The sequence below is a fragment of the Budorcas taxicolor genome, chromosome 7 (assembly GCF_023091745.1).
Source record: "Budorcas taxicolor isolate Tak-1 chromosome 7, Takin1.1, whole genome shotgun sequence".
Classification (NCBI taxonomy): domain Eukaryota; kingdom Metazoa; phylum Chordata; class Mammalia; order Artiodactyla; family Bovidae; genus Budorcas; species Budorcas taxicolor.
In genome coordinates, this window is record NC_068916.1 from 7,397,963 (window position 1) to 7,422,991 (window position 25,029).

A 25,029-nucleotide genomic window follows, 5' to 3' on the forward strand; every position below is an offset into this window, starting at 1 on the left:
GACCTTCTCCATGCACTGCATGGTGTTTAATTTCTGTCCACCAGATGCCAATAGCACCCACCCCCAGTCATGACAACCAGAAATGTCTCCAGACATCACCAAATGTCCTGGAGAGACACAATCCAATAGTGACCCACCAAATTTTAAAATCCTAATGTAACCGCTAAGAGTTAAGATATGGAAACATCACTCGCAACAGTAAGGCATGAGAAATGATTCCAGTGTTTGATGAGAGGGGACTGGACACCCTGGTAGACAAACGATGAATAGTTAGGATTTAACAAGAGTAAATATGGTAGTCTCTACTGAAACATCAAGCGTTCATTTCTGTTAACCCAGCAATCTCATCTGTATCAACTTACCCAACCGAAATAAAAAATCCAGTAGGAAAGATGTGTTGTACAATGCCGTTCACTGCCGGACTGTGATATTCTTCAGTCAGGATGATTGAGTAAATGGTGGTCCATCCTGATTATGGTATTTTTTATTATATGTAACAATCCAAAAAGAGCTGGTAGGTGCCTGTGCTGATTAGAATGTCCACAATACGCTGTTAAAAGTTACAAAGAACCTTGCTGGGAGAGAAAAAAAAAAAACCCCGGGGTACAATTTGATCCTGTGTTTCTGAAATAAAAATGTGTTGTGTGGGAGAAAATACAAGCAGGCTGTAACAGAGTTTATGTAATATGAAACTTCTTTTTCAAAACATGTATATATTTGCACCATGCACATGGGTAAGACTGAAAAGTTTTGTCACCAGAAAGTTAAGTTGTCTCTGAGGAGGTATGACTTAATTTTGCTTTTTTTCAGTTTGCTTAGCTGTAAATTCTCATTTCACTAGAATCACACACCATCTGTTATTTTGTAAAAGCCTCCGGTATATGCCTCCAAGCCCTAAGGGCTTAAGAATCTTGAAAATGTTTAAGTATTTGACCCAGAAAATGTACATGTTGTTGAGGGTGGATAAATGCCCCACCTCCCTCATCTGGGGGCTGGGACCACTCTACGGTCGATGCTATATATTGCTCAGCCCCATCTAAGGTCCCCAGTTACTGTAGTTAATGGCTCACTGTCACAGTGTCGGACACAACTGAGCGACTGAACTGAACTGAATGGCTCACTGGCGACCCCTGCAGGACTCCTTCCCGCTCTTCTTTGCGTCACCCTGGGGGCCATCTGGGGGTCATCTCTTGGATAACTCAAGTCCTCATCTCAGGGTCTATTTTTTTGAGACTCCAAACTATGACCACGCCCTCCTCATTCTGTCCTCTGAGACAGTCCTGTACCTGACCCTATAGGGTAGAGTGCGGCTGGCCGTCTGTCATCCCTGCACTATGCTGGGTAAGTTCCACAGGGCGCGTTGGGGCACCAGGCTCTCATTCCGCCCTCACCTGCCTCACTGGCTCCCTGCCAGCACCTGGTCTCCTCCCACGTCTTGGCCTGAAGCAGGGGGTGAGGAGTGTGGGTGGTGTGTAGGCAATGAGCAGACCATTGGGCCAAGAAGGGAACACAGATGTATGTGAAAACCCAACCAGGAACATTTAATAAAAAAATAAGCAAGTTATCCAGAACCCGACCGGGACAGCAGTTAGTTACCCCTCAGAGGACGAGGCACCGCTGGCCGGTTCTGACATTCGTTTCAGGCTTGAATGCACGGTGAGTCCTCCAGGCTGTGCTGGGGGACGTCCTGCCCAGGCCATGGATAGCGCCCCAGTGCAGCGGAGCCCATCCGAGGCCCCAAACACATGATCCCACCAGAGGCTTGGACAAAAGAATGCCATCAAGCAGGTAGACCACACCTGAGATGCAGGGCAGGGCGGCCAAGCAACCGAGGACAGAGGGGTCCTTGCCCCCTCCAGGGGGGCTGGGTCTAGGGGAGCCTTGCATGAGGGCGTGGGGTCTCTGAAACTCGTGGCTGTCTCTGCTGAGGGAAGAGTCACCCCTGCTCCTGGGCAGTGGTGGGGGGATGTTATATACACACATTTCAGGTGACGGGGGTGGTGCAGAAGAGGAATCAAACTCAGTCAGCCCCACCGGGAGTCCGCGAGGTCAGGCACACAGCAGGCACGCAGTAAGTGCTCGCTGCATGAAGAAATGGAAGGACTCGCCCACCTCTGTGGGGGCTCGAATGCTGACTGAACAGCTGTTGTCCGGTTTCCTGCTTCACTAGCGCAGGAGAGATGCTCTCTGGATGTGTGAAGAAACCAATTAGAGTGAAAAGCACCTTGATTATCTTCCGCCCTAGCACCACGCTCAGCTCCCGGCACACAGCAGGCACTCCATAAATGCACTGAGTCGGTAAGAACTTTTGTGTCACAAGTACCGGGCACAGAGTTGGTGTTCAGTATGTGTTCAGACAAATGAAAGTATGCCTCACTTGTCCCAGAGCCTGGGATGGTGCCTTGCATACAGTAGGCACTTAATAAATACTCGCAGGAATTGAAACAGTGAATGTGTATCACTAGGGCCTGATTCTTGATGGGGGATCGATAACGCTTGCTGACTGACGCCATCAGCAAGGGAACCTGGCACCCTGCGACCAATCCAAGTGTTGGGTGCACCCAGAGATGAACAGTTCCCACCCAGGCCGCCTGGCATACAGTAGGCACTCCATTAATGCTGCCTGCGTGCACGTGATTGCTGAGCAAGAGCCGGCTGGACGCCGCCCAGTGAGGGGAGCCCTCCGGGGCCTGCCAGGGGCCACAGGTCCCCGGTGGGCGTGTGGGGGCCGGGCCAGCGACCGCTGCTTTGGCTTCACGGCCACCGCCCCTCAGAGCTCTCAGAGCTCATCCCGGGCGGCACTGTCCAGCGGGGACTGGAGCACATCCGAGTTCTTGGCCTCGCGGCTCAGGGCCTGCTGTTCCCGCATCTTCTGGGACTTGGCGCGGTCCCAGTCGGTCTTGACGTGCTCGTTGTTCCACACGACTGAGGTCTCCGTGTCGCTCACGTACCCGTCGTCCCCTGTGTAGTGCGTGGGGTAGATGAGCAGGGGCTCCACGGAGAAGGCGCGCAGGTCCCGAGGGGAGAAGTGGGCCTTGTATTCAGACCTGCAGGGGAGGAGCGGGGTGGGGGTCAGAGGCAGATGGAGACAGAAGCGTGGCGAAGGGGACTCATGAAGGAAGCGGCAGAGGAAGAAGGCAGAGGAAAAGCCCCCTCCTGGGGCCCGCGAGCCTCACACCCCCTAATCAGGCCAGCTGCACAGCGAGACCCCAGCTCCCCTCGCCCACTGCCACCCCCGCTCACACTGGGTGCTTGTCGAACATGACTGGCAAGAACTCGTCCACGGGCAGCATTTTGGAGAGCGGCCGGGCAGCCAGCAGCTTGCGGGCGCCTTGCAGGGAGATCACGTAGGCCAGGGTCCAGTACGAGTAGTCGGCCTCCACCAGGTTCCTCACGCGGGGCACAGCCTTCTCGGGGTGCTCCACCTGCATCCGCTTCCGGCCCACGTAGCTGGGGTGCAGAATGGGGGCTCTCTCACCCTCCGCCTGCCTACCTGCCCAAGAATGCTAACCCAGGGAGCCACTGAGCCGCTGTCAGACCCTGGGGTGGGGGAATTGGGGAGCACTGAGGAGGCTGGTGTGACTGCACTGGGTGAGAACAGGTCCACAGAAGTCTAGGGCCCACAAGGAGCAGAGTGCAACTGAGAAGGAAGTTGCTCTGGGTTCAGAGGGCAGTGGGACGGGTGGGCAAGGTGGAGGGTTCAGGTGAAGCGGTCAGGAGTGAAGGGGACCCATTACTACTCATTTTAATGACACGCTGGTGAGTCTGAGGCTCAGAACCCGGATCAGGGCTCTGCACAGGGGAGGGATGAACCAACCCACCTACATGAGACTGTTCTGGAAATACGTTGGCCACCCTCCACTTAGAAGTGGTCTAAGATCCAGGCTCCCTGGGCCACACCCCACGCACCAAAGGCTCCGCCCTGCTCCCAAGCCTTGACCACACCCACCCAGGCCACACCCCCAAGTTCTTTAGCCACACCCACAGGCTTCCAAGTCAAATCTCAGCCACACTGGCTAAGTAAGAGGAAGGCCCCAGTCAAGTCTCCAAGCCCCGAGAGAGCTGGCAGGCTTCCAAGACCCCCGACTTCCAGGTCAAGTATGAGTCCTCCTGCCAACCTCCCGCAAAACCCAACCTATTAACCTGCAAAGGCCCTCAGAGCTAGTCTCCAGGCCACACCTCCAAGTTCCGGCCCCACCCAGGCCCGACTCACATGAGGTCCCAGTCCAGACCCTCCCGCTCCACATCCCGCATAAGGTTCATCAGTCGCCTCTTGAAGAAGATCTCGAAGCGTAGGTCATCCTCAAACACGAGGGATTTCTGCAGCCCGCGGTCCACAACCTGAGGGAGGAGGCCCCTCTGAGATCTTGGAGAGATCAAGCCCAGGCTTGACCCCAAAGCCAGTTCTTAAGAGGTCTGGGGCACCATAAAAAAAGCAAAATACACACACACACACACCACCAGAAGTTCAGATCTACCTCTTGGCCAAAACCTTCTTCTTACAACTTGGAAGCAGATTCCACAGCCTCAGCCTGGCTGCCCCTTCCCACCCCAGGGCCTGGGCCTGCCCTGTGCCTTTGATACAGAGCACCCTTCTCCCATGCAGCAGCAGGCAGGATCCCTCTCACCCTGCTGGCCTCAGTTCCAATGTCAACTAAAGAGATCCTTCATGACTATCACCCAAAACTGCTAATTGAGGACGATTCATAACCCTGGACCTCTCCTGTAGGTGCCTCTCACTTATTTCAACGTTATTCATTTCTCTGTGGTTTAGCATCAGTCTCCCCAGCTCCCAGGGCTGTGAATCCCCTGTTGGGGGCTGGGTGTGCCTTGGGGGCTGTCGTGTCCCCTGGACCAGCACCAGGCTGGGCATGCAGTCGGTACTTGACAAATCTTCCCTGAACAAATGAACTTGATAATCTTCATGGCTGAAGACTCTCTTCTTCATCTGGGAAAACGAGGCTCAGATTGGGAAATGCCTTCCTTGCTCACAGAGCTCACCCCGCTCAGAGGCAGGGCTGGACTTGAACCTGGATCCCCTCTGGCTCCACAGCTTCCTGGACACCGCAACCTTTGCCCCGTACCTTCCATGATGAATGTCAGAAAAATAGAGCAACCTGGGCGAAAATGCACTGCCTCAAACACCAAATGTGGCCTCAAGTTGGATGGTTCCAGGTTCGAAGCCCCATCTGGCATCCTCGCCCATCATACCCTTTCCCTCCCAGGGTGTCTGATGAGCCTCTGTGGCTGATGGGACACCAGTGTGTGGGCTGTGCACTAGTTAACATCACCATGCCTGGTGCTCCTATTAGTAAGCTCTGAGCACGGTGCCCAGGCTCTAGATACTTGACAGTGGCTGGGTATGAAGAGGCTTCACTTGGAGGTCCCGGGCCTCAGACCCCACCTGTTTCTACAGTCAGGCTCACCCCTCCTCAGACTCAGGACTCACATCTGCACAGTGGGAAGATGGCAGCTGCCCCACCCGGGGTTCAGGTGCCACATTCATCCAAGCAGAGAGGCTGAGTGTCCTGCAGTGGTTTGGGAAGCCTGCCTGGGGTGCAGGGGATTCCCTCCCTGAGCTGTTAAGAAGCCCAAGGAGGGGACTTCCCTGGTGGTCCAGTGGTTAAGAATCTGCCTTGCAACGCAGGGGACACGGGTTTGATCCCTGGTAGGGGAACTAAGATACAGCATGCCGTGGGACAACTAAGCTTGTGAGCCACAACTAGAGACGCCGAGAGCCACAACTGGAGAATCCCCTAGCTGCGACGAAAAGCCCCCGTGTGAAGGGAAGATTCTGAGTGCTGCAGTTAGGACCGGAGGCAGCCAAATAAATAAAAATCATAATACATAAGAGTTTTAAAAATAAAAAAAAAGGCTGAGGAGGGTCCTGCCCCCCTGCCAGACGTACCTCCTTCCAGATGTTATAGTGGCTGAGGAAGCAGCCCAGTTCGCCCTTGGTAAGGGGCCGCCCATGGTAGGGGTCCCGGTAGCCCGGCAGCATCTGGATGCCCAGAGCCTCCACCTGGCTGGTGTTCATGGCTCTGCAAGTGGGGAGGGGTGGGGGGCAGAGGAAGACTGTATTTATCCACAATCCCACCAGTTAGTGAGCCTCCCTTCCCCACCCTCCCCCAACCCATCCCGGGCCGGATGTGGCCTGCCTGGGTGTGGTCTATACCCGTGCGCAGGTCTGAGCACCCGGCCAGCGTGAGACCCACGCCCCCTCCGCGGGGCAATCAGGGTGCTCTATACCCACCCGTGGCGCCGCTCCTCCCCCAGCAGGGTTCAACTCACTTGCCGTCCACAGCCTCCACCAGCCGGCACGCTATCTCCTGCTCTTCCAGGGCCCGCAGCATGCGCTCCCCGCCGGTCCTGCCGCCGCTTCAGGTTGATCATGAAGACCTGCGGCCCACAGCCTCTGTTGGACCCTCCGGGCTGGCCCCCGGCCCCCGGCCCCCACCCCGAGGGAAGGCCCAGCCTACCTCGGCAAAGCCCATCTTGTCTGGCGTCTTGGTGGGCACTGAGATGAACCGCGAGGGCTCCGAGGGTGGGTGCTTCACTGGGGGGCAGCAAAGCCGAGGGGTCAGCAGGGGGTCATGGAGACGGAGGGCTCCAGCCTCGCTCCTGATGCCCCCTCCCCAACCTCTGCACGGCTCGGTGTCACCCCGGGCTCCTCAGCCTGATGCTAGAGACCCTGCCTGACCTTGCCCCACCCACAGAAGCAGTGCCAGTCTCTCTCCTCTCCCTCTTACACACTCTGGCTGTTGGCACTGCTCCAGACTTACCCATCCCCTATTCCTACCTCTGGACCTTTGCACATGCTGGGCCTCTGCTGAAACCCTGTTCCTTCCTCGCTTCCTTCTGAGTTATCAGCTAAGATGTCTTCTTGGGGAGGGGGGTGCGATGCACCAACAGGAGTCTCCTGACCTCCCCAGGCTGAGTCAGGTACCTCTCTGGAGCCCCTCACAGCACCCAGCTTTCCGTCAAAGCCTCATTCGGCTGCCCTAAGTCCCAATTCTCTGATTATCTCCCGTGAGCTCCACCAGACGGACACCAGGTCCACCCACTCACCTTGGCTCCCTGGCACCCAACAAGGAGCTTGGCACAAACTCATAAATCAAGCAAAGGAATGACATTCCTCATCTGTGTTGTCGTCCAGTCGCTCAGTCGTGTCCGACTCTTTGCGACCCCATGAACTGCAGCACACCAGGCTTCCCTGTCCTTCACTACCTCCCAGAGTTTGCTCAAACTCATGCCTATTGAGTTGGGGATGCCATCCAACCATCTCATCCTCTGTCGCCCCCTTCTCCTCCTTCCCTCAATCTTGAAAATGGACTAAAAAACCTCTCGAGGTTTCTATCATGAGGCGATGCCATAAAATCACGTGTTATTTTGGGTTAAACTGTGTCCTCCCCCCAAAAGATACACTGGCATCTTGATCCCCAGTACCTCAGAAGGTGACTTTATTTACAAACAGGATCTTTAATGAGGTCATTAGGGTGGTGGGCTCTAATCAATATGGGCTTTCCCGGTAGCCCAGACGGTAAAGAATCTGCCTGCAATGCAGGAGACCCAGGTTCGATCCTTAGGTCAGGAAGATCCCCCGGGGAAGGGAATGGCTACCACTCCGGTATTCTTGCCTGGAGAATCCCCTGGACAGAGCTGCAGTCCATGGGGTCACAAAGTGTCAGACACAACTGAGCCACTAGCACATATACACTTGGCATGTAATCAGTATGATTGGGGTCCTTATAAAAATGGGAAATCTGGGCACAGAGACCCCCACGGAGGGTAGACGGGGTGAGGACACACAGGGAGCTGGCGGCCGTGTGACTGGAGTGGTGTCTACAAGCCCAGGTATGCTAAGAATCTCAGGGTGGTCATGAGCGCTCCCCTTTTAGCTGCTGTGGGCAGTGCTCAGACCACATCCCCAGAGCCCTGTCTTGGCCCGTCCCTGATGGTTTCCCATAGAAGGAATAGATCCAGGGGGACTATGAGCCTGCTGAGGCCCAGAAAAGCCCAGCATGCCGGTGAGCGTGGCATCCACCTCCCCAAGAACAAAGGCCCTGTGTGAGCTAGCAGGGCAGACACAGGCCCCTCTGTCTAGGAGAGGCCTGGGTGAGGCCCAGAGTCCACCCGGAGCCTCCTACCTCGAAGCCTGGGCCTCTTCCTGTAGGGACACTGCACCCTGGGGCTTCTTCCTATTCAGGACCCATCACAGCTCCCTGCCACCCGCTGCCATCCTCAGGGGACCCTGGGACCCAAAAGGGCAAGGCTTAGGGATCTGAGAATCCAGCTGCAAATCACTCTCCCTCTCTTTCTCAGTCTCTGCCTGCCCCCCTTGGGGTGTACGTGTGGGAAGGATCTGCCTGTGGGAAGTGGAGGTATCTCTTTATCCTGTCTTATCAGTTCTGGGGAAATAGAGCATATTAAGGTCCAGAAAGAGCAAGGCAATGCAGCTATGTCACAGTGATATAAAAATGCAACACCCCTAGGGACTTCCCCCGTCGTCCAGTAGCTAAGAATCCGCCTTCCTGTGCAAGGGATGCAGGTTCAATCCCTAGTTGGGAAACTAAGATCCCACATGCTCTGGGCAACTAAGCTGGCACATGGGCCCGTGAGCTACAGTGGAAAATCCCAGAGGCTGCAACTAACACCAGACACAGTCAAATTAACCAAAAAAAAATCGTAACATTGATAGACCGATCATAGGGTGAAGGATTAAACTTGACCACAGAGAGGTCTGGCCTTTGCTCTCTGCTCCTGGGTAGTTGAAGACCTTGGAAATGTCTTTGTTTATTTCAGGCCTTGGGCCATAATGGGTATCTATGCCAACAGTGTACCTTAGGGTGGGGTCTCGGCTCAGGCTCTACAGCGACTGGAGACGGGGGTCAGCCACATGGCATCAGCTGTATCTGTATGAGCCCCAGCATAAGCCTGCGACGCAGAGGCTTGGGGAGCAGCCCGGGCTGGCAGTACACCATGCATGTTGCCATGCGCTGGTGCTGGGAGAAGCAAGCACTGTCCATGCGACTCCGCAGAGAACGGACACCAGGAATCCCTGTGCTTGGAACTCTCCTGGATGCTGCCCCACGCGCCTTTTCCCTTTGCCAAGACTGCAACGTGTGTCTTTCTGCTGTAATAAATTGTGAGTTTAATAGCTTGCAGTGAGCTCTGAGTACTTCTGGTAGATGATCCAACCTGAACATGTTCTTGGGGACTCCTGATGTAACTGACGTAAGAAGTGAGAGCAATCTTGTAAATATCTCCTAACTTTGCACCTACAGAAGCATGTCTAGAACTGTCTGCAATGCTGGCAAACAAGAAATGCCCTACATGCCCCAGAGAAGATGGGTAAAGTGACCTATGACACAGCTAAGAGTAGATAAATCTGTAGCTGAACATCTACGTGGAATACGAGACAGCAAGGCAAGGGAACGAGTCACAGCCACACTCAGCAGCCAGTGACGGCACAGACAGGGGCGCTGAGGGGGAGATACCGCACTTGAGCAGCACATGGTGTGATTCCGCTGATGTGAAACACAAAATGGGAAGGCCTGTCAGCCGGGGATTCGGGGCAGTGGGGACACGGGAGGGTCAGGGCTTGGTCTCCATCTGCATATAAAGGGATATAAACAATCATCACTGCACACCCATGACCCGTCACTGCTCTGTGTGCTAAGACTCAGAGAACAGGCCTTACACTGAGCCAAGTGTATGGGGCCAACTGGGAAAGACACTCCATGAGCAGGCAGGGAAAGGAGCAAGTTGCTGGATTCCCCATGAACAGAGGGCATCTCTCCGAGGTTTTCTGTAAGCTTGAAATTTTATTGTAAGAAAGATCTTTGAACACATGTAAAATCACATGCATGGCCTGGGACCAGGTACCCACATACAGGTAGAGAGAAAAGAAGGTTTTCAGAAGAACTGTAAAGAAGGATTTGCCCAAATATCTGAAACTTCCAGACCCTCCTTCTATCTGTCCTGGGTGATCTGCCTGAGCCCGCAAAAAAACAGGAAAATATTCATGCCTCTGTTGTGTTTGAGTTTATAACAGTGGAGTGAACAGTTTCCTACCCAGAAACAAGAATATACGTGAAAATTTAAACTAGGACCATTAATAGTAGCCACAGAGAAGCTTCTCAGGGTCCAATCACCGAAAGGAGTTGCCAATAAGCAGAGATCCACCTCTTGTGACTATGGCGGGTTTGCCGTGCTGGGCCTGGGCAACCGCATGGGACAGACACTTGGGTGTTGGGGGCAGGGGGGGGTCTTCGCCCTGGTGACCTTGCAGCCTCCAGGTGTTATCTCAAAAGACCCAAAGTGTTAAGTGTTAGTCGCTCAGTTGTGTCTGACTCTTTGTGACCCCTGTGGACTGTGGCCCGCCAGGCTCCTCTGTTCACAGAATTCTCCAGGCAAGAATATATGAGTGGGTAGCCATTCTTTTCTCCAGGGGATTTTCCCAACCCAGGGATCGAACCCAGGTCTCCTGCATTGCAGGCAGATTCTTTACAATCTGAACCACCAGGGAAGACCCCAAAGCCCCCTCTAAACAGAGAGCAGAGTGTCGTTCCATCTTCAACCACAAGAGGGAGCCATAGACAGAACCTTCTAGAAATGGATGGGGTGATGGGGACTGAGCCCCAGGACAGGGGCCTGGCCCTCCAATCCTCTCTCTGTGAAGTGGAAGGAATCGCTGTGCTGTTTCACAGGCCTTCACAGGGAAGTGGGTGCTCAGCACAGGGCCAGGCCCCCACAGGGGAGGATGTTGCTCCATTGTCTGGCTGCTTCAGAGACTCCCCAGCTAGGGCAGAGGCCCCTTCCTCAAGCAGCCTCAATGGTGGCTCAGCCCTGTGCACTCAGCCCACCTCACCAGAGGTACAGGTGCTAATAGCCTATGGACTTATTTGTATATGTATTAGAAAGACATCAGCTTGCAACCACAGTAAAAATACATATTAAAGTTTCCTTTTCAAAGTGTATTCAAATAAAAAAAAGAAAGTGTCCGATAAGATAAACGTTAAACAAATAGTGGGTCTGGGGGCTGGCAGGGTGATGAAATGGCTGACACAGCCACACACGTGCAGGGTCATCAGTGAAACCTACCTTCCACGGCTCCTGCCTACCCCTGGGGACAAGACCCGCTCCTAAGTCCAATGTCTGATGCCCCCACGGTGGCCCTGCCTGCTGGCTCTGTCCCCCTTCTGCCCCACCAACCTTGCCTGTTTTCTGAGCTCACAGCCCCTCCAGCTGCCCAGCTCCTGCACATGCTGCTCCCTCCGGCTGCAATCTCCCTTCCAGCTAACTCATCCTGCATCTTAATGCCACCCCCACCAGAAAGCTCACCCTGATTTCCCCAAGCGTGCCATGCATAGCCGCTTGCAAGCCATGAGAGCGGGGGCAACTGTTCACACTGGATTCTCAGTGCCCGGCAAAGAGACGGATGCCCAACAGACACTCAATCAGCGTTCACGGATAGATTCGAGACGGTGGGGAGAGGGAGGCAACGTGGCCCTCCCGGGGTGGTGCGGACAGACTCACCCATGAGCTCCAGCTGCACGTGCATGAAGCTCTCGGCCTCGTCCTGGAGGGTGCTGTGTGACCGCAGTGGCACCGGCAGAAAGCCGTACACTTCCCTGTTGCAGACGTACATCTGGACCTCTGGGGCCAAGGCAGCAACGATGAGAACTGAACACAGAGCAGTAAGGCCGCGGAGGCAGCCTCCTAGCAGCAGCATTAGCCTCGCTGCCCGGCGTGGGGCCGGGGCATAAATGGGTCCAGCTGTTCCCAGCAACTGGCAGAGACCACCCCAGCACTCCATCTGGGAACTGCAGTCAGAAGAAGGGTTCACAGGGCCAGGCGAGAAGACAAAAAAACCTCCACCTTGCATGGGTACTGACCGTCCCTGCAGGCTTCCGTGACAAAGCAAACCACAGAATGGTGGGTGAACAGCAAATACTCACATTTACGCCCAGAAATGAGATGCAGTTGGACAAACCGTGAATATCATTACCTCTGTCTGTTTGTCCTTCCCTGAATAGCTAAAACATTTTTTTGAATGGTTTAAAACTTTACAACTAGTATATATATATATATTTTAAAGTGATAATCCCAGTGAAAATGATTTTCATTCAAGGTGTGTGGGTGCTAAGTCGCTTCAGTTGTGTCTCAGTCTTTGTGACCCCATGGACTGTTAGTCCATCAGGCTCCTCTGTCCATGGGATTCTCCAGGCAAGAATACTGGAGTGGTTGCCACGCCCTCTTCGAGGGGATCTTCCCGACCCAGGGATCGAACCTACATCTCCTGAGGCTCCTGCATTGCAAATGCATTCTTTATTGCTGAGCTACCAGGGAAGCCCTTCATCAGAGGGCCAGATAGTAAATGTTTAGGTCTGTGGGCCAAACTGCTCTATCTCAACAACTCAAGTCTGCCTTCAGAACGTGCCCAGAAAGGGCATGGAAGCTCTGCGCCCCTCGCCACACCTTGCCCCATGCATCTCTTCCTGCAGGTTGTTCCGGGATTATATACACTTTTATAATAAACAGTAACCTGAGCGACTTCACTTTCACTTTTCACTTTCATGCATTGGAGAAGGAAATGGCAACCCACTCCAGTGTTCTTGCCTGGAGAATCCCAGGGACGGGGGAGCCTGGTGGGCTGCCGTCTATGGGGTCACACAGAGTCGGACACAACTGAAGCGACTTAGCAGCGGCAGCAGCAGCAGTGAGTAAATGAGTTTCCTGAGTTCTGCGAGCTGCTCTTGCGAATCAGCAGAACCCAAGGAAGGAGCTGTGATACTTCTGATTTATAGCCATTTGGTCAGAAGCACGGGGGCTTCCCTGGTGGCTCAGTGGTAAAGAATCCACCTGCAATGTATGCAGGAGATGTGAGTTCTATCCCTGGGTGGGGAAAATCTCCTGGATGAGGAAATGGCAACCCACTCCAGTATTCTTGCTGGAGAATCCCAGGGACAGAGGAGCCTTGCGGGCTACAGTCCATAGGGTTGCGCAGTCAGACACAACTGAGCGACTGAGTATGGAGCAGAAACACAGGTGACAACCTGAACTTGTGGCCAGCATCTGAAGCAGGAGAGGGGTCAGTATTGTGGGCCTGAGACCTTAACCTGTGGAATCGGATGCTATCTCCAGGTAGACAGAGTCAAAACTGAAATAGAATTGAGCTGAATTATCAGACACCTTGCTGGTGTCCTAGAATTGTTGGTTGGCATGGGACATTACCCCATCTCCAACATATGCACACGGGAGTTGGATCCTAGAACCCAAAAGACATTCTAGCTTGGGTCCATATGAGTGAGTACAGATGGTGGGCTGCATTTGGCCCACGGGCCATGAGGTACTGACCCATCTTTAAAATAAATGACAAGTCAGCATTCAGTGTTCTCTTTCTCTTAAAAAAATTTTTTTTTGCCCTAAGTATATAATTAGAGAGCAATTATGGTCAACTATAGATAATTGGAAGAATATAGGAAAATATCAATAAGGAGACTTAAAGACCTGGAGAGTGAAGTCACCCAGCAGAGCCAGGGCTGGATACAGCTGCACCCGAGGTCATCGCTGTACTCTGTAGTGCTGGTTCTGTGAACCCTCTGTGGGCTGAGAATTGGTCCCCAAGAACCAGACAGATACCCCATGATGGCAAATCCCCTGTGGGCTCACCTGCCTGCTTGCAGGAGAAGGCAAAAACAATGATGTCATCAAAGGACCAGGTGTAGTCAGGGTGCGGAGGGTAGAAGGCCAAGTTCCTGGATGCCGCCTTCCGCAGGTCAATCAGGAAGGTTGAGTGCACCATGGGGACTGCAAAGCAGCCCCGGCGGTCCCGCTTGCGGATGGGGATGTAGGCAGGCGTGCGCTTGTAGTAGCCCTGCGGGAAGTGGAGGCAGAGTTCTGCGTGGGGGTCCCTGAAGGGCAGGCTGGAGACCAGAACAAAGGGAGGCCCAGAACACCTGGAGAGTAAGACCAGGTGTCAGCTCCTGGCTGCAGTGGCCATTCCCGAGTGCAGAGCTCTGGGCAGGGCCAAGCAGTCTCCAACCCCCAAACCTCAGTCGCTGGGCAGTGGCAGAGAACACAGGGAAACAGTCACTCACAGACCCAGATCAATACTTCTGATCAGAAAGGCAGCATTTGGGAAGGGAAATTAAAAACCTGAAAAGAGACCAGATACTTGAGCTTCTTTGATTTTAAAATTAAAACACCAGAAGCAGGACTTCAAAAAAGTCAGGGGGAATGTTTTAGAAGTTCTAAAAGCTTCTGGAACAATCTGGAATCGTTATCTATCTTCCTTGTACCCTTTACAAATTGGAATTGTTAGCATATAAATTTAGACTTCTATGAATACTTTAAAATATAGACACCACTGAATTATTCACTTTTAAAATGGTGAACTTTATATTCTATGAATTATGTATCAATTCAAAACAAAAAGACAGGAAGAGATAGGATAGGTCAGCATCCTGGCTCTAGCCACCTGGCCCCGTTCCGGTGGCACAGCCCTGCTCCAGCACCTGTCCCTCACTCCCTCTGGCTTTCCCTGCAACCCCACCCTCAACTCTGGGGTGGGGTGATCAGAGCCTGGCATTTTCCTGGCTTCAGTAACTGGTTCAGGTGGAGAAGGAGACTGGACAAGGTTCAGTCAGAGTGAACTAGCTGAATGCTGCTGGAATTATTCCCCAGGAGTTTGAAAATGAAGTCTCTCAAGGGAAGGAGGAAGAGGAGTGTTGGCTGAACACAGGGATCAAGCCTGAAGCCCTACCCTGGCACTACCACGTCCTAGCGATGTTTGCACAGGCAAGTCACTCCCCCTCTCTGGATTTGTGTTTCTGCCTCAGGGTATTGGTGGCTGGGGGCAGTGGGTGGGGTGGAAACAATCTCAGACCATCCCCTAATTTAAGGATTGTCACAATGGTGTTTATAAAATGTTCATGATGAGGCAGCATCGTAATAAACTAGATTTCAAACCCAGCCCCTACTTGCTCTGTCCAGCCCCCGCCACCCCCAGGCCCCTGCCCTACCCCAGCAGCCCCCTGACCTGGGATGTCATCCCACACCAGAAGTTGGAGTATGCAGCCCGGGAATCCAACATGGGGGCCACCACCGTCTTATTCTCTGCGATGAGCAGGGTCAGTGTGTCAGGGTTGAGGATCAGGTTGTCGGCATCCACAAACTGCAAAACACCCAACGTGGCATCAGCGTGGGCCATCAGAGACACCTGGGCTGGCATCAGCGTGGGCCGGCAGAGACACCTGGGCTGGCATCAGCATGGGCCGGCAGAGACACCCGGGCTGACATCAGCATGGGCCGGCAGAGACACCCGGGCTGACATCAGCGTGGGCCGGCAGAGACACCTGGGCTGGCATCAGCGTGGGCCATCAGAGTCACCTGGGCTGGCATCAGCATGGGCCGGCAGGGACACCTGGGCTGACATCAGCGTGGGCCATCAGAGACACCTGGGCTGGCATCAGCGTGGGCCGGCAGAGACACCTGGGCTGGCATCAGCATGGGCCGGCAGAGACACCTGGGCTGGCATCAGCGTGGGCCGGCAGAGACACCTGGGCTGGCATCAGCGTGGGCCGGCAGAGACACCTGGGCTGGCATCAGCATGGGCCGGCAGAGTCACCTGGGCTGGCATCAGCATGGGCCATCAGAGTCACCTGGGCTGACATCAGCATGGGCCATCAGAGTCACCTGGGCTGGCATCAGCGTGGGCCATCAGAGTCACCTGGGCTGGCATCAGCGTGGGCCGGCAGAGACACCTGGGCTGGCATCAGCGTGGGCCGGCAGAGACACCTGGGCTGACATCAGCATGGGCCATCAGAGTCACCTGGGCTGGCATCAGCGTGGGCCGGCAGAGACACCTGGGCTGACATCAGCGTGGGCCGGCAGAGACACCTGGGCTGACATCAGCGTGGGCCGGCAGAGACACCTGGGCTGGCATCAGCATGGGCCGGCAGAGACACCTGGGCTGGCATCAGCATGGGCCGGCAGAGACACCTGGGCTGGCATCAGCATGGGCCATCAGAGTCACCTGGGCTGGCATCAGCGTGGGCCGGCAGAGACACCCGGGCTGGCATCAGCGTGGGCCGGCAGAGACACCTGGGCTGGCATCAGCATGGGCCATCAGAGTCACCTGGGCTGACATCAGCGTGGGCCGGCAGAGACACCCGGGCTAGGCCACGGCTTGGAACAGCTGGGGCCGAGGCCAGAGTCCCAGGGGCCTGGGGTACCCTGAGTAGCACATGCGGCCTTGGAAGCCCCCGTGCTTCTCAACATACAGCTCTGACCTAAGTCACCATCAGAGTTACGATCACATGATGAAATACACTACACGGCAAGAGAAGGGATGGGCCACACGGCACAAAGCAATACAAATGGGCCCCAAGCACAGTGCTGGCGAGACCCCGGAAGTGACAGCGGGTGTACCACGTGGCTCCATTTATGGGAACTTTCAAGATGGGCAGCGCTGGTTGACGAGAAGGACGGTTGGGGCAGAAGCCACCTCTGCAGGGAGGGGCCGGGAGAAAGACACTTTTTTCTATGTGAGTTAAACACCAACCAAAAATTCTGTAAAAATGGGATCTTTACGTAAGGTTCTTTTTTCCCTTTAACACTTTGAACATCGGAGTAAAAAGATGATCACTCGTTTGCGGCAACCTGGAAGGAAATTCACCAACCCACAGACAGGGTCATCACGGAGGGGTGTGCGCCTGCTGGTGCCCCCCGTAAGTCACACGGCAGAGTTGTTCACCACACAAGCTGGGAACGACTCAGGAGTCTAGCCGTGGAGAATCAGCTACAGAAACTCTGGCCCTGTCGCACTGTCTGGCTCAAGAGTGGAGACAAGTGAAAATCAAGCAACAGAACACAAGTAAGGATCTCTCTATCGACCGGGATGTGAAAACACAGATCACAGTATATTAGAGAGCTGTCAGGAGGTGGGATTCTTGGTTTTTCTTTTTTTTTTTTAATGCATCTAGTCCACAGAAAGTGCTTTCCGTTACCCACGCAGGGTTTTCAGAATGCTCAAATCATTTGCTGCAAACAGCAAACACTAGAACACCAGGCTTCTCCAGCAACAGGGGAACGGCATTCCCACAAGGTGAGGCGCAGCTGGAGATGGGAGGTGGCTGCCCCTTGGGGCAGACCGTGCAGTGCTGTGACATCCCCCGCCCAGCTGCTGTGGACATTCAAATCTGCGACCTTGGAATATACACGCGGTGAAAACGGCCAGGACAGTCAGGTGGTTTCTCAGAAGTGGAACATCGAGTTACAGCGAGTTCACTCAGAGACACAGAATGAGGAACCTGGGGACGTGGGCTTAACAGACATTTGCGCACCATGTTCAGCAGCATTATCCGCAGAAGCCAAACAGTGGGAACAACCACGCGGTCGTCAGCCAAGGAAAACAGAATGTGGCCCTTTCACGCACAGAACATGACTCAGCCGTGACGAGGCGTGAAGCAGGGACACACGCTGCAACACGGGCGAACTCTGAAAACACCAGGCCGAGAGAAGTCACACCGCATAGTTTACGAAATGCCCTGAACAGGCCAACACACAGAAACACTCAGCAGATCAGTGGCCACCAGGGATTGGGAGAATCGGGGGTGACTGCTCACGGGCACTGGGTTTCCCCTGGGGGTGATGGAAGCTAGTTTTGGAACCAGACAGAGGCTGTGGTTACAAAACACGATGAACGTACTAAAGGCCACTGATCTGTACACTTGAAAAGGGCTAATTTTATGTGACGTGACTTGTACCTCAATTAGAAAAACACAGCCAGAGTGAGTCTCTCTAGGAGGTGACATTACAAGGTATGTTTTTTTTCCCCTTAAGCTAATTCTTACTGTTTCTTGTGTATTTTCTTACATGTAACACCCACAGTATCCATAAATAGAGAAAGAGGGCTTTTTAATAACGATTTTGAAACACTAGGGACTTCCCTGGCAGGACAGTAGATGTGGATTTGCCTGTCAATGCAGGGGGTAGTGGGTTAGATCTCTGGTCCAGGAAGATTCCATGTGCCTGGTGTAACTGGGCCTGTATGCTACAACTACGGAGCCTGCACACCCTTGAGCCCGTGCTCCGCAAGGAAAAGTAGCTCCTGCTGGCCACAACTAGAGAAAGCCCACGTGCAGCAATGGAGACCCGGAGCAGTCAAAAATAAACAAATAAATGCATGTACTCAGGTACTCAGTCGTGCCCGACTCTTTGCAATCCCATAGACAGAAGCCCGCTAGGTTCCTCTGTCCACGGAATTTTCCAGACAAGAATACTGGAGTATGTTGCCATTTCCTCCTTCAGGGGGTCTTCCCAACCCAGAGATGGAACCTGGATCTCTTGAGTCTCCTGCATTGGCAGGCAGATTCTTTACCATGGCACCATCTGGGAAGCCCCAAATAAACACATAAAATTATAAAAAAAAAACAAACAAAAAAAACACTCAACAAATGATTTCACATTCCAAGATGGATTACCAAAGCCCTCAGTTAACAAAAATACATCAGTGTGTCAAAAGCTGCTTTGAGTTCTGAACCAGATCCCTGAGTTCCACCCAGGTTTGCTGAGGGAAAAAAGTGAAAACCAGCCAACCTCAAATCATGGAAGCAAAACCCAGGGAGGCAGACAAGGCAGCCCTGGGCTGGATGGTTCCAGGAGGCCTGAGCCCACCTCTGTCCCTCACTGATTCTGAGACGCCACCCAGCAGGCTGTCACCTCTCTAAGCCTCTATTTTCCCATCTGTAAAATGGTCTGATAAGGCACCAAGTCACAGGGATCCCAGGACGAGCCTGTTACCTCCTTCCTCCTCCCAGGAGATGGCTCTGTCCTCCCCACAAGGCTCACGCCGGGATGTGAGGTCCTTCTGGCATCCAAACATCCAGCAGGGACTGTTCTCTCGGCCTCAGAACACATCCTGAAGCCACAGCCCCCCTACCAGCGCCCACCCTGGCCTCCTGATGGCCCTATTTCTGCCCAATCGGCTCTGCCCCCACGGCAGCCACAGGGACTTCTAAAAATCAGAAATCAGAACCTAGCCCTCCCCTGCTCACACATTCTCCACGGCTCCCCATTACCCTCAAAGTAAAAGCCACATCCCTCCCTCTTGGCCTGTACAGTCCAGCCCCCACCCACCACTTCAGCACCACCCCCTCCCTCCATCACTCCACTCTGGCTACTCTGGCTTCCTAGCCAGTCCCGGAATGCCCCAAACCTGCTTCCTGCTCTGTTCGCTCTGTCTCAAGACACTGACCCCCAGCTCCCACTGAGGTTGGCTCCTCTGCTCCTTCAGGTCTCCGCTAGGGCCCCCTCCTAAGGGAGGTCCCCAAGCCCTGGTACCTGTGACTGTGACCTTATATGGAAGATGGGTCTCTGCAGATGTGATTAAGGTGGAGTTCATCCCTCTTACGCTGTTGGTGGGAATGTAAGTCGGTGCAGCCACTATGGAAAACTATGGAGACAACTCAGAAAACTAAAAATAGAATGACCGTATGATCCAGCAATCCCAGGTCCGGGCATATATCCAGACAAAACTCTAATTCGAGAAGACACATGCACCTCCCTGTTCACAGCAGCCCTGTCCACAACAGCCAGGACGCGCGAACAACCCGCATGTCCACCAGCAGACGAGCGGGTCAAGAAGACATGCGTACACACAATGGGACAGTGCCGTGCGCAGCAACAGGCATGCAGCTAGAGAGGCCCCTACTGAGCGAGGTAAGCCAGAAAGAGAAAGGCAGACACCGTATGATATCACTTACACACAGAAGCTACAATATCGTACCGATGAACCTGTTCTATAAAACAGAAACAGACTCACAGACTTTGAGAGCAGACTTGCGGTTGCCCAGCGGGAGGAGGGGTGGGGGTGGGAGGGGCTAGGGGTACAGGATTAGCAGGTGTCAGCTATTATACACAGGACAGATAAACAAAAAGGTCCCACTGTATAGCACAGGGAACTAGATGCAACATCCTGTGATAAACCACAGTGGAAAAGAATATAAAATAAATAAAACAATAATCACTTTAAAAAAGAGATGGGATTCACACTACATTAGTGAAAGTGAAGGTGTTCGTCTCCAGTCTGTCCTGACTCTGCGATCCCGTGGACTGTACCCGGCCAGGCTCCTCTGTCCACAGGGAGTCTCCAGGCAAGAATACTGGAGTGGGCTGCCATCTGCCTCTCCAGGGGATCTTCCTGACGCAGGGATTGAACCTGGCTCTCCCATACTGCAGGCAGATTCTTTTCCATCTGAGCCACCAGGAAGACCACACTAGATTAGTGCATGCACGGCAAGCCGCTTCAGTCGTGTCGGACTCTTTGCGACCCTATGGACTGTAGCCCGCCGGGCTCCTTTGTCCATGGAACTCTCCCGGCAAGAATCCTGGAGTGGGTTGCCATGCCCTCCTCCAGGGGATCTTCCCGATGCAGTGATCGAACCTTTGTCTCCCTGCATCTCCCACACCGCGGGCAGGTTTTCCACCGCTGAGCCACAGGGGAAGCCCCAAGCTAGATTAGAGTGGGCCTTAAATTCAGTGACTGGTGACTTTGTAAGAAGAGATCATGTGATCACAAAAGCCGCGCCTGCAGGGATGCTGCCGCAAGCCAAGGAACACCTGAAGCCTCCAGAAGCTGGAAGCGGCAAGGAAGTCCCCTCCCCTAGGTTTCAGACTGCTGGCCTCCAGAAGCGTGAGACAAGAAACTTGCATCATGTCAGGCCCCTTGGTGCTGGCCCTTTGTTACAGGAGCCCCTGAGCACTGACCACGCTGTCCAGTGTCTTTCGGAGCACTGGCCGCCTTCTGATGCTTCCTCATTCGGTTTTGTTTGCTTTCTGGTCACCTTCACCTTTCCTGGGAAGCTAGGAAGGTAGGGCTCAGCTTGTGCTTATGTTCACTGTGTCCCCCAGGCCTGGCACGAGGAGGGCAGGCACGGGGAGTGGCTGATAGCCACATGCTGATTGATACATTAAGAAGGTACCGACCAGAGCTTCCCTGGTGGCTCAGCGGTAAAGAATTCACTGGCCAGTGCAGGAGATACAGGTTGGATCCCTGATCCAGGAAGATCCCACATGCAACTAAGCCCGAGCTCTGGAGCCCATTCACTGCAACTACCGAAGCCTGTGCGCCCCAGAGCCCGGGCCCCACAACAAGAGACGCCACCGCCGTGAGAAGCCCGTGCACCTCAACGAAAACTAGCTCCCACTCGCCACAACTAGAGAAAGCCTACAAGCAGCAACCAAGACCCAGCGCAGCCAAAAATAAATAAATAAGAAGATAGAGACCAGGACTTTCCTGGTGGTCCAGTGGCTAAGAATCTGCCTGCCAATGCAGGGGACACAGGTTCAACACAGGTTCAGTCCCTGGTCCAGGACAATCCCACACACCACAGAGCCGCTAAGGCAACGTACCACAACTACTGGAGCCCACATGTTCTAGAGGCCGTGCTCCACAACAAGAGAAACCACTGCACCAAGGAGCTCGCGCACTGCAACCAGAGAGTAGCCTGCACGCAGCACAGCCAAAAAACATTTTTTTTAAGAGAAGGAAAAGATCAAAGCTTGGGGTCTGGTGCATAGATGGGAAATCACCATAGGCTTACTGTTAGTCTGACATTATTACATTCAGCCTCCACAGAGTTAAGCTCAGTGGTCAGTGTCCCCTGCCCATCGCACCAAGTGAGGGGACCACGCCTGGTCACGGGGCCAGGCTGAAGGAGCTCACAGGAGACTTGTGATCTGTGGGCATGTATCCCAATATTGCACTCAAACCTCAACCAGCCCCTTCCTGCCAAGGGCCCAGGAGGAGGAAGTGAAAGTCAGGGGTTAGCAGATCAGTGTCGCCAACATCCCCCAGCCCCCACCCCATCCTCCTGCTTCTTGGAGTCACCCAGAGGTCATCACTGCAACTGGGCAGAGATAACAGATCACCGGTGATGGTGATAAAAGGGGAGACGAACAAGGGTCCAACCGCAGGGGACATAAAAACCCACTCACTTCTGATGATTAAGAACCGAGGTGGCCTAGGATCAAGACCCAGCTCCTCCACTAACCAGCTGTGTCACCTCTGACAACTCACTTCCCCTCTTAGAGTCTCAGTTTCCCCCTCTGTAAAATGGGGTTAAGGTTGGTCTTTGAATCCCACGGCTCCGCCTTCCCTTGGAGACCTCAGACCTTCTACTGGGGACCCCTGGGTTGGGTGGCCGAGAAACTCACCAGGATGTAGTCAGCCCACATATCCCGGGCTGATTTCAGAGCCGCCTGGCGCAACTTCATGACATGCTCGTAGCGTGAGTCAGACCAGTGTTTGGGGCCCTCCTCATCTGGGTAGGACCTGCAGAGAGGCAGCTGTGAGGGGAGAAGCACAGGGCACTGTCGGAGCCCAGAGAGGCCATGAGCTGGCTGAATGTGGAGTAGTCAGAGAGGGCCTCCTGGAGAAGGGGATGTGTAAGCTAGATCTAAAGGCTGGGAAGAAGCAAGGAGAAAGTAGAGGAGGACGGAGGTATGGTATGTCCCAAGTAGGGGACACAGTGTGTGCAAAGACCTAGAGGGGAAGAACGCTTGGAGAGGGGTGAGAGACAAAGGGGCCTCTACTGCCTTGTAGGGACACGCCCCCATCTCTGAGGGGATGGGGAATCAAAGAAAACTGGGAGCCTGTCCTCCTAGACTCCTAATCTGGCTTGGGCAGTGGGTGGGTACAGAACTAAAGCCTGAAAGAACGAAAGGAACTTTCCACGTCGGCCAAGGGCTCGTGGGAAAGGTAAACAGCTGAGCTAAGAGAGACAAGGAATAAAGCAGCGGGCGTCCACCACAAAGCCCAGGGAATGCAGGAATCCCAGGTGGAATAAAAAGAGTGGGTAAAAGTCCAGCAGGAGGATTATGGCCCACTGGGGAAGCTGGAGGCGAGGTGGGTAGGTAGCCAGAGCCGGTGCTAAAGGCTGAAGAGCTGGACTTGAGCGTCAGGGTCTGGAGGGAGGGGGCGGGCGTGTCTGTCTCAGGACAATGGGAGCCGTGGAGGGTGTGTGAGCAGGGACACAGCCAGGTGCAACTGGAGGAGGGGACCAGGGCAAGGCCTGGCGCTCACCTGGGCTCCTCCGACGGCCGCCACTCCACAGAGTGGTACAACCCCTTCACAGCCACCAGCCACTCCCGAAGCACTGCTGACGTGTTGTCTGCATTGTGGTCTGTAGCCACCCTGTAGGCGGAGCAGGACAGGGAGTGAAGTGAGGGAGACGGAGGCAGGACAGGCAGCAGTGAGGCCACCAGGGCTGCCACACGCCAGCTGGGCCTCACACCAGCTACACAGCCCTGGGCATGACACGCCCCCACCACGCCCCAGTTTCCTCATCTGTAACACAGGGGGTGAGGACTGGGCCCACTTCCCTGAGTTGTAGAGGGGACTACACAAGATCATTTTGGAAAAACACATTAGATATGATGCCAGTATTCTAGGGCATCTAGGATCTTACAACCATATTTGTTACTAAATATGTACAATTTAGTAAAAATACATTTATATCACACAGTCCGGTCCTGCCTTCTTCAACTCTCTCCTGTGGGCAGTGGAGTTGAAACATTTCTTAAGCACCAACTAAGTGCTTGGATTATCTGGACTGGAGGGAAAAGGAATAAGCCATCAGCTGAGAACTAGTCTCCCAAATGAATTGTTCTTTAGTTGCCAACAACGATAACACTGACAACAGTAATAACAACAAAGTCGAACAAAATTATTATTATGATATTCACAACTCGGGCACAAGGGCTTCACACTCATTAACTGGTTCATCTTCAAAAACAACTCAATCAGAGTTATCTTAGTATCCCCACTTTTCAGATGAGAAAACTGAGGTAGGAAGCAATGAGTCATCAGCCAGATTTGTTCCTGGCCGTGCCCCATTCCGCTTCCAGGAAGGACCTGCTCCCCCACTACCCGCCGCCATCCGCCGGGCACCCCACCCACCCACTCCAGTAGTCAGGAGGCAGGAAGTCTGATTCAGGCTGGGCTCAGGGACCAAAACGGCAGCAGGAGCGAAAAGACGTTCAGTTAGTAGAAGTGCAATGTGGGCCACGGCAACGCCCCAATGCGGGGGGCGGTTCTCAGGCTTCCCAACTTTCAAGCTGTGAATGCTCCCAAGTGGGTTAGGGGGTTAGTCTCGGGCTGCGCCGCACGGGTGATCCCGGATATGTCCTAATGGGAGTGGGGGCAGGGAAGCCAGTAGGCGCAGAACAGTGGCTCGCCCCACCCTAAAGGGGCCAGCGGGCTCAGCGCGGTTCCGCCGGTGCTAACGCGGCGGAGGAAAGCAGGCGGGAAGGCACACGCAGCTCTGGTCCGCTCTGATGCGGGACAGCAGGCAGGGCGCGCGCGCGGCGAGGGTCTGACCCGCCCGAAGGAGACAGCAAGCAGAGGGCACGCGTGGGTCTGGTCCGCCCTGCCCAGTGCGAAGACAGAGGGCAGGGCGCGGCGTGGACCCGCCGGGACGGGGACAGCAGGCCTGATGCGGAGCCGGTGGGCGCCGCGCTCACCACAGCGCCGTGCGCTCCCGCGGATGCCGCAGCCGCTCGAGCGCGCCCAGAGTGGCAGGCAGCGCGTGGGCCGCGTTGCGCGCCAGCAGCGCGATCAGCACTCGCGGCGCCTGCAGCGGCGACTCAGGGCTCCAGCGCTCCTCGGGGAAGTAGGCGGCGGCGCCGGGCGGGCCCCCCAAAGGCGGCAGCGCCAGCAGCAGCGGCAGCAGCAGTACCGGGAGCGGCCGCCCGTGTCCTCGGCACGCGCGTGGGGCCGCCGCCATCGCGCCACGAGTCGCCTTTAAGCCGCTTTTCTGCCGGCGGACGCGGACCGCGCCTTAAAGGGGACGTCAGGACCCCGCCCCAGCTCCGCGCCTTAAAGGGGAGGAGAGCTCCAGGCGGAATCAGGCTTTAGGGCCCGCCTCCAAACGGTCTTAAAGACACAAGTGCCTCGTACCCTCAGCAGCAGCCGGCTAGGAGGAATGACGTCAACTTATAGGCAGGCTTGGGATCCCCCGCCCC

The 25,029-nt window shown here is 54.5% G+C and overlaps 1 protein-coding gene across 1 annotated transcript; it reads right to left on the reverse strand.

The window, feature by feature from the left end:
- Positions 1–240: 240 nt before the first annotated feature.
- Positions 241–24,791, reverse strand: COLGALT1 (collagen beta(1-O)galactosyltransferase 1). The gene is given in 13 exon segments (XM_052643598.1): positions 241–3,047; positions 3,244–3,450; positions 4,214–4,341; positions 5,909–6,041; positions 6,292–6,359; positions 6,361–6,399; positions 6,480–6,556; positions 11,539–11,658; positions 13,675–13,879; positions 15,044–15,178; positions 22,222–22,339; positions 23,090–23,200; positions 24,529–24,791. Coding segments are annotated over 13 exon segments (1,872 nt in total). The 3' UTR covers positions 241–2,779.
- Positions 24,792–25,029: the final 238 nt, after the last annotated feature.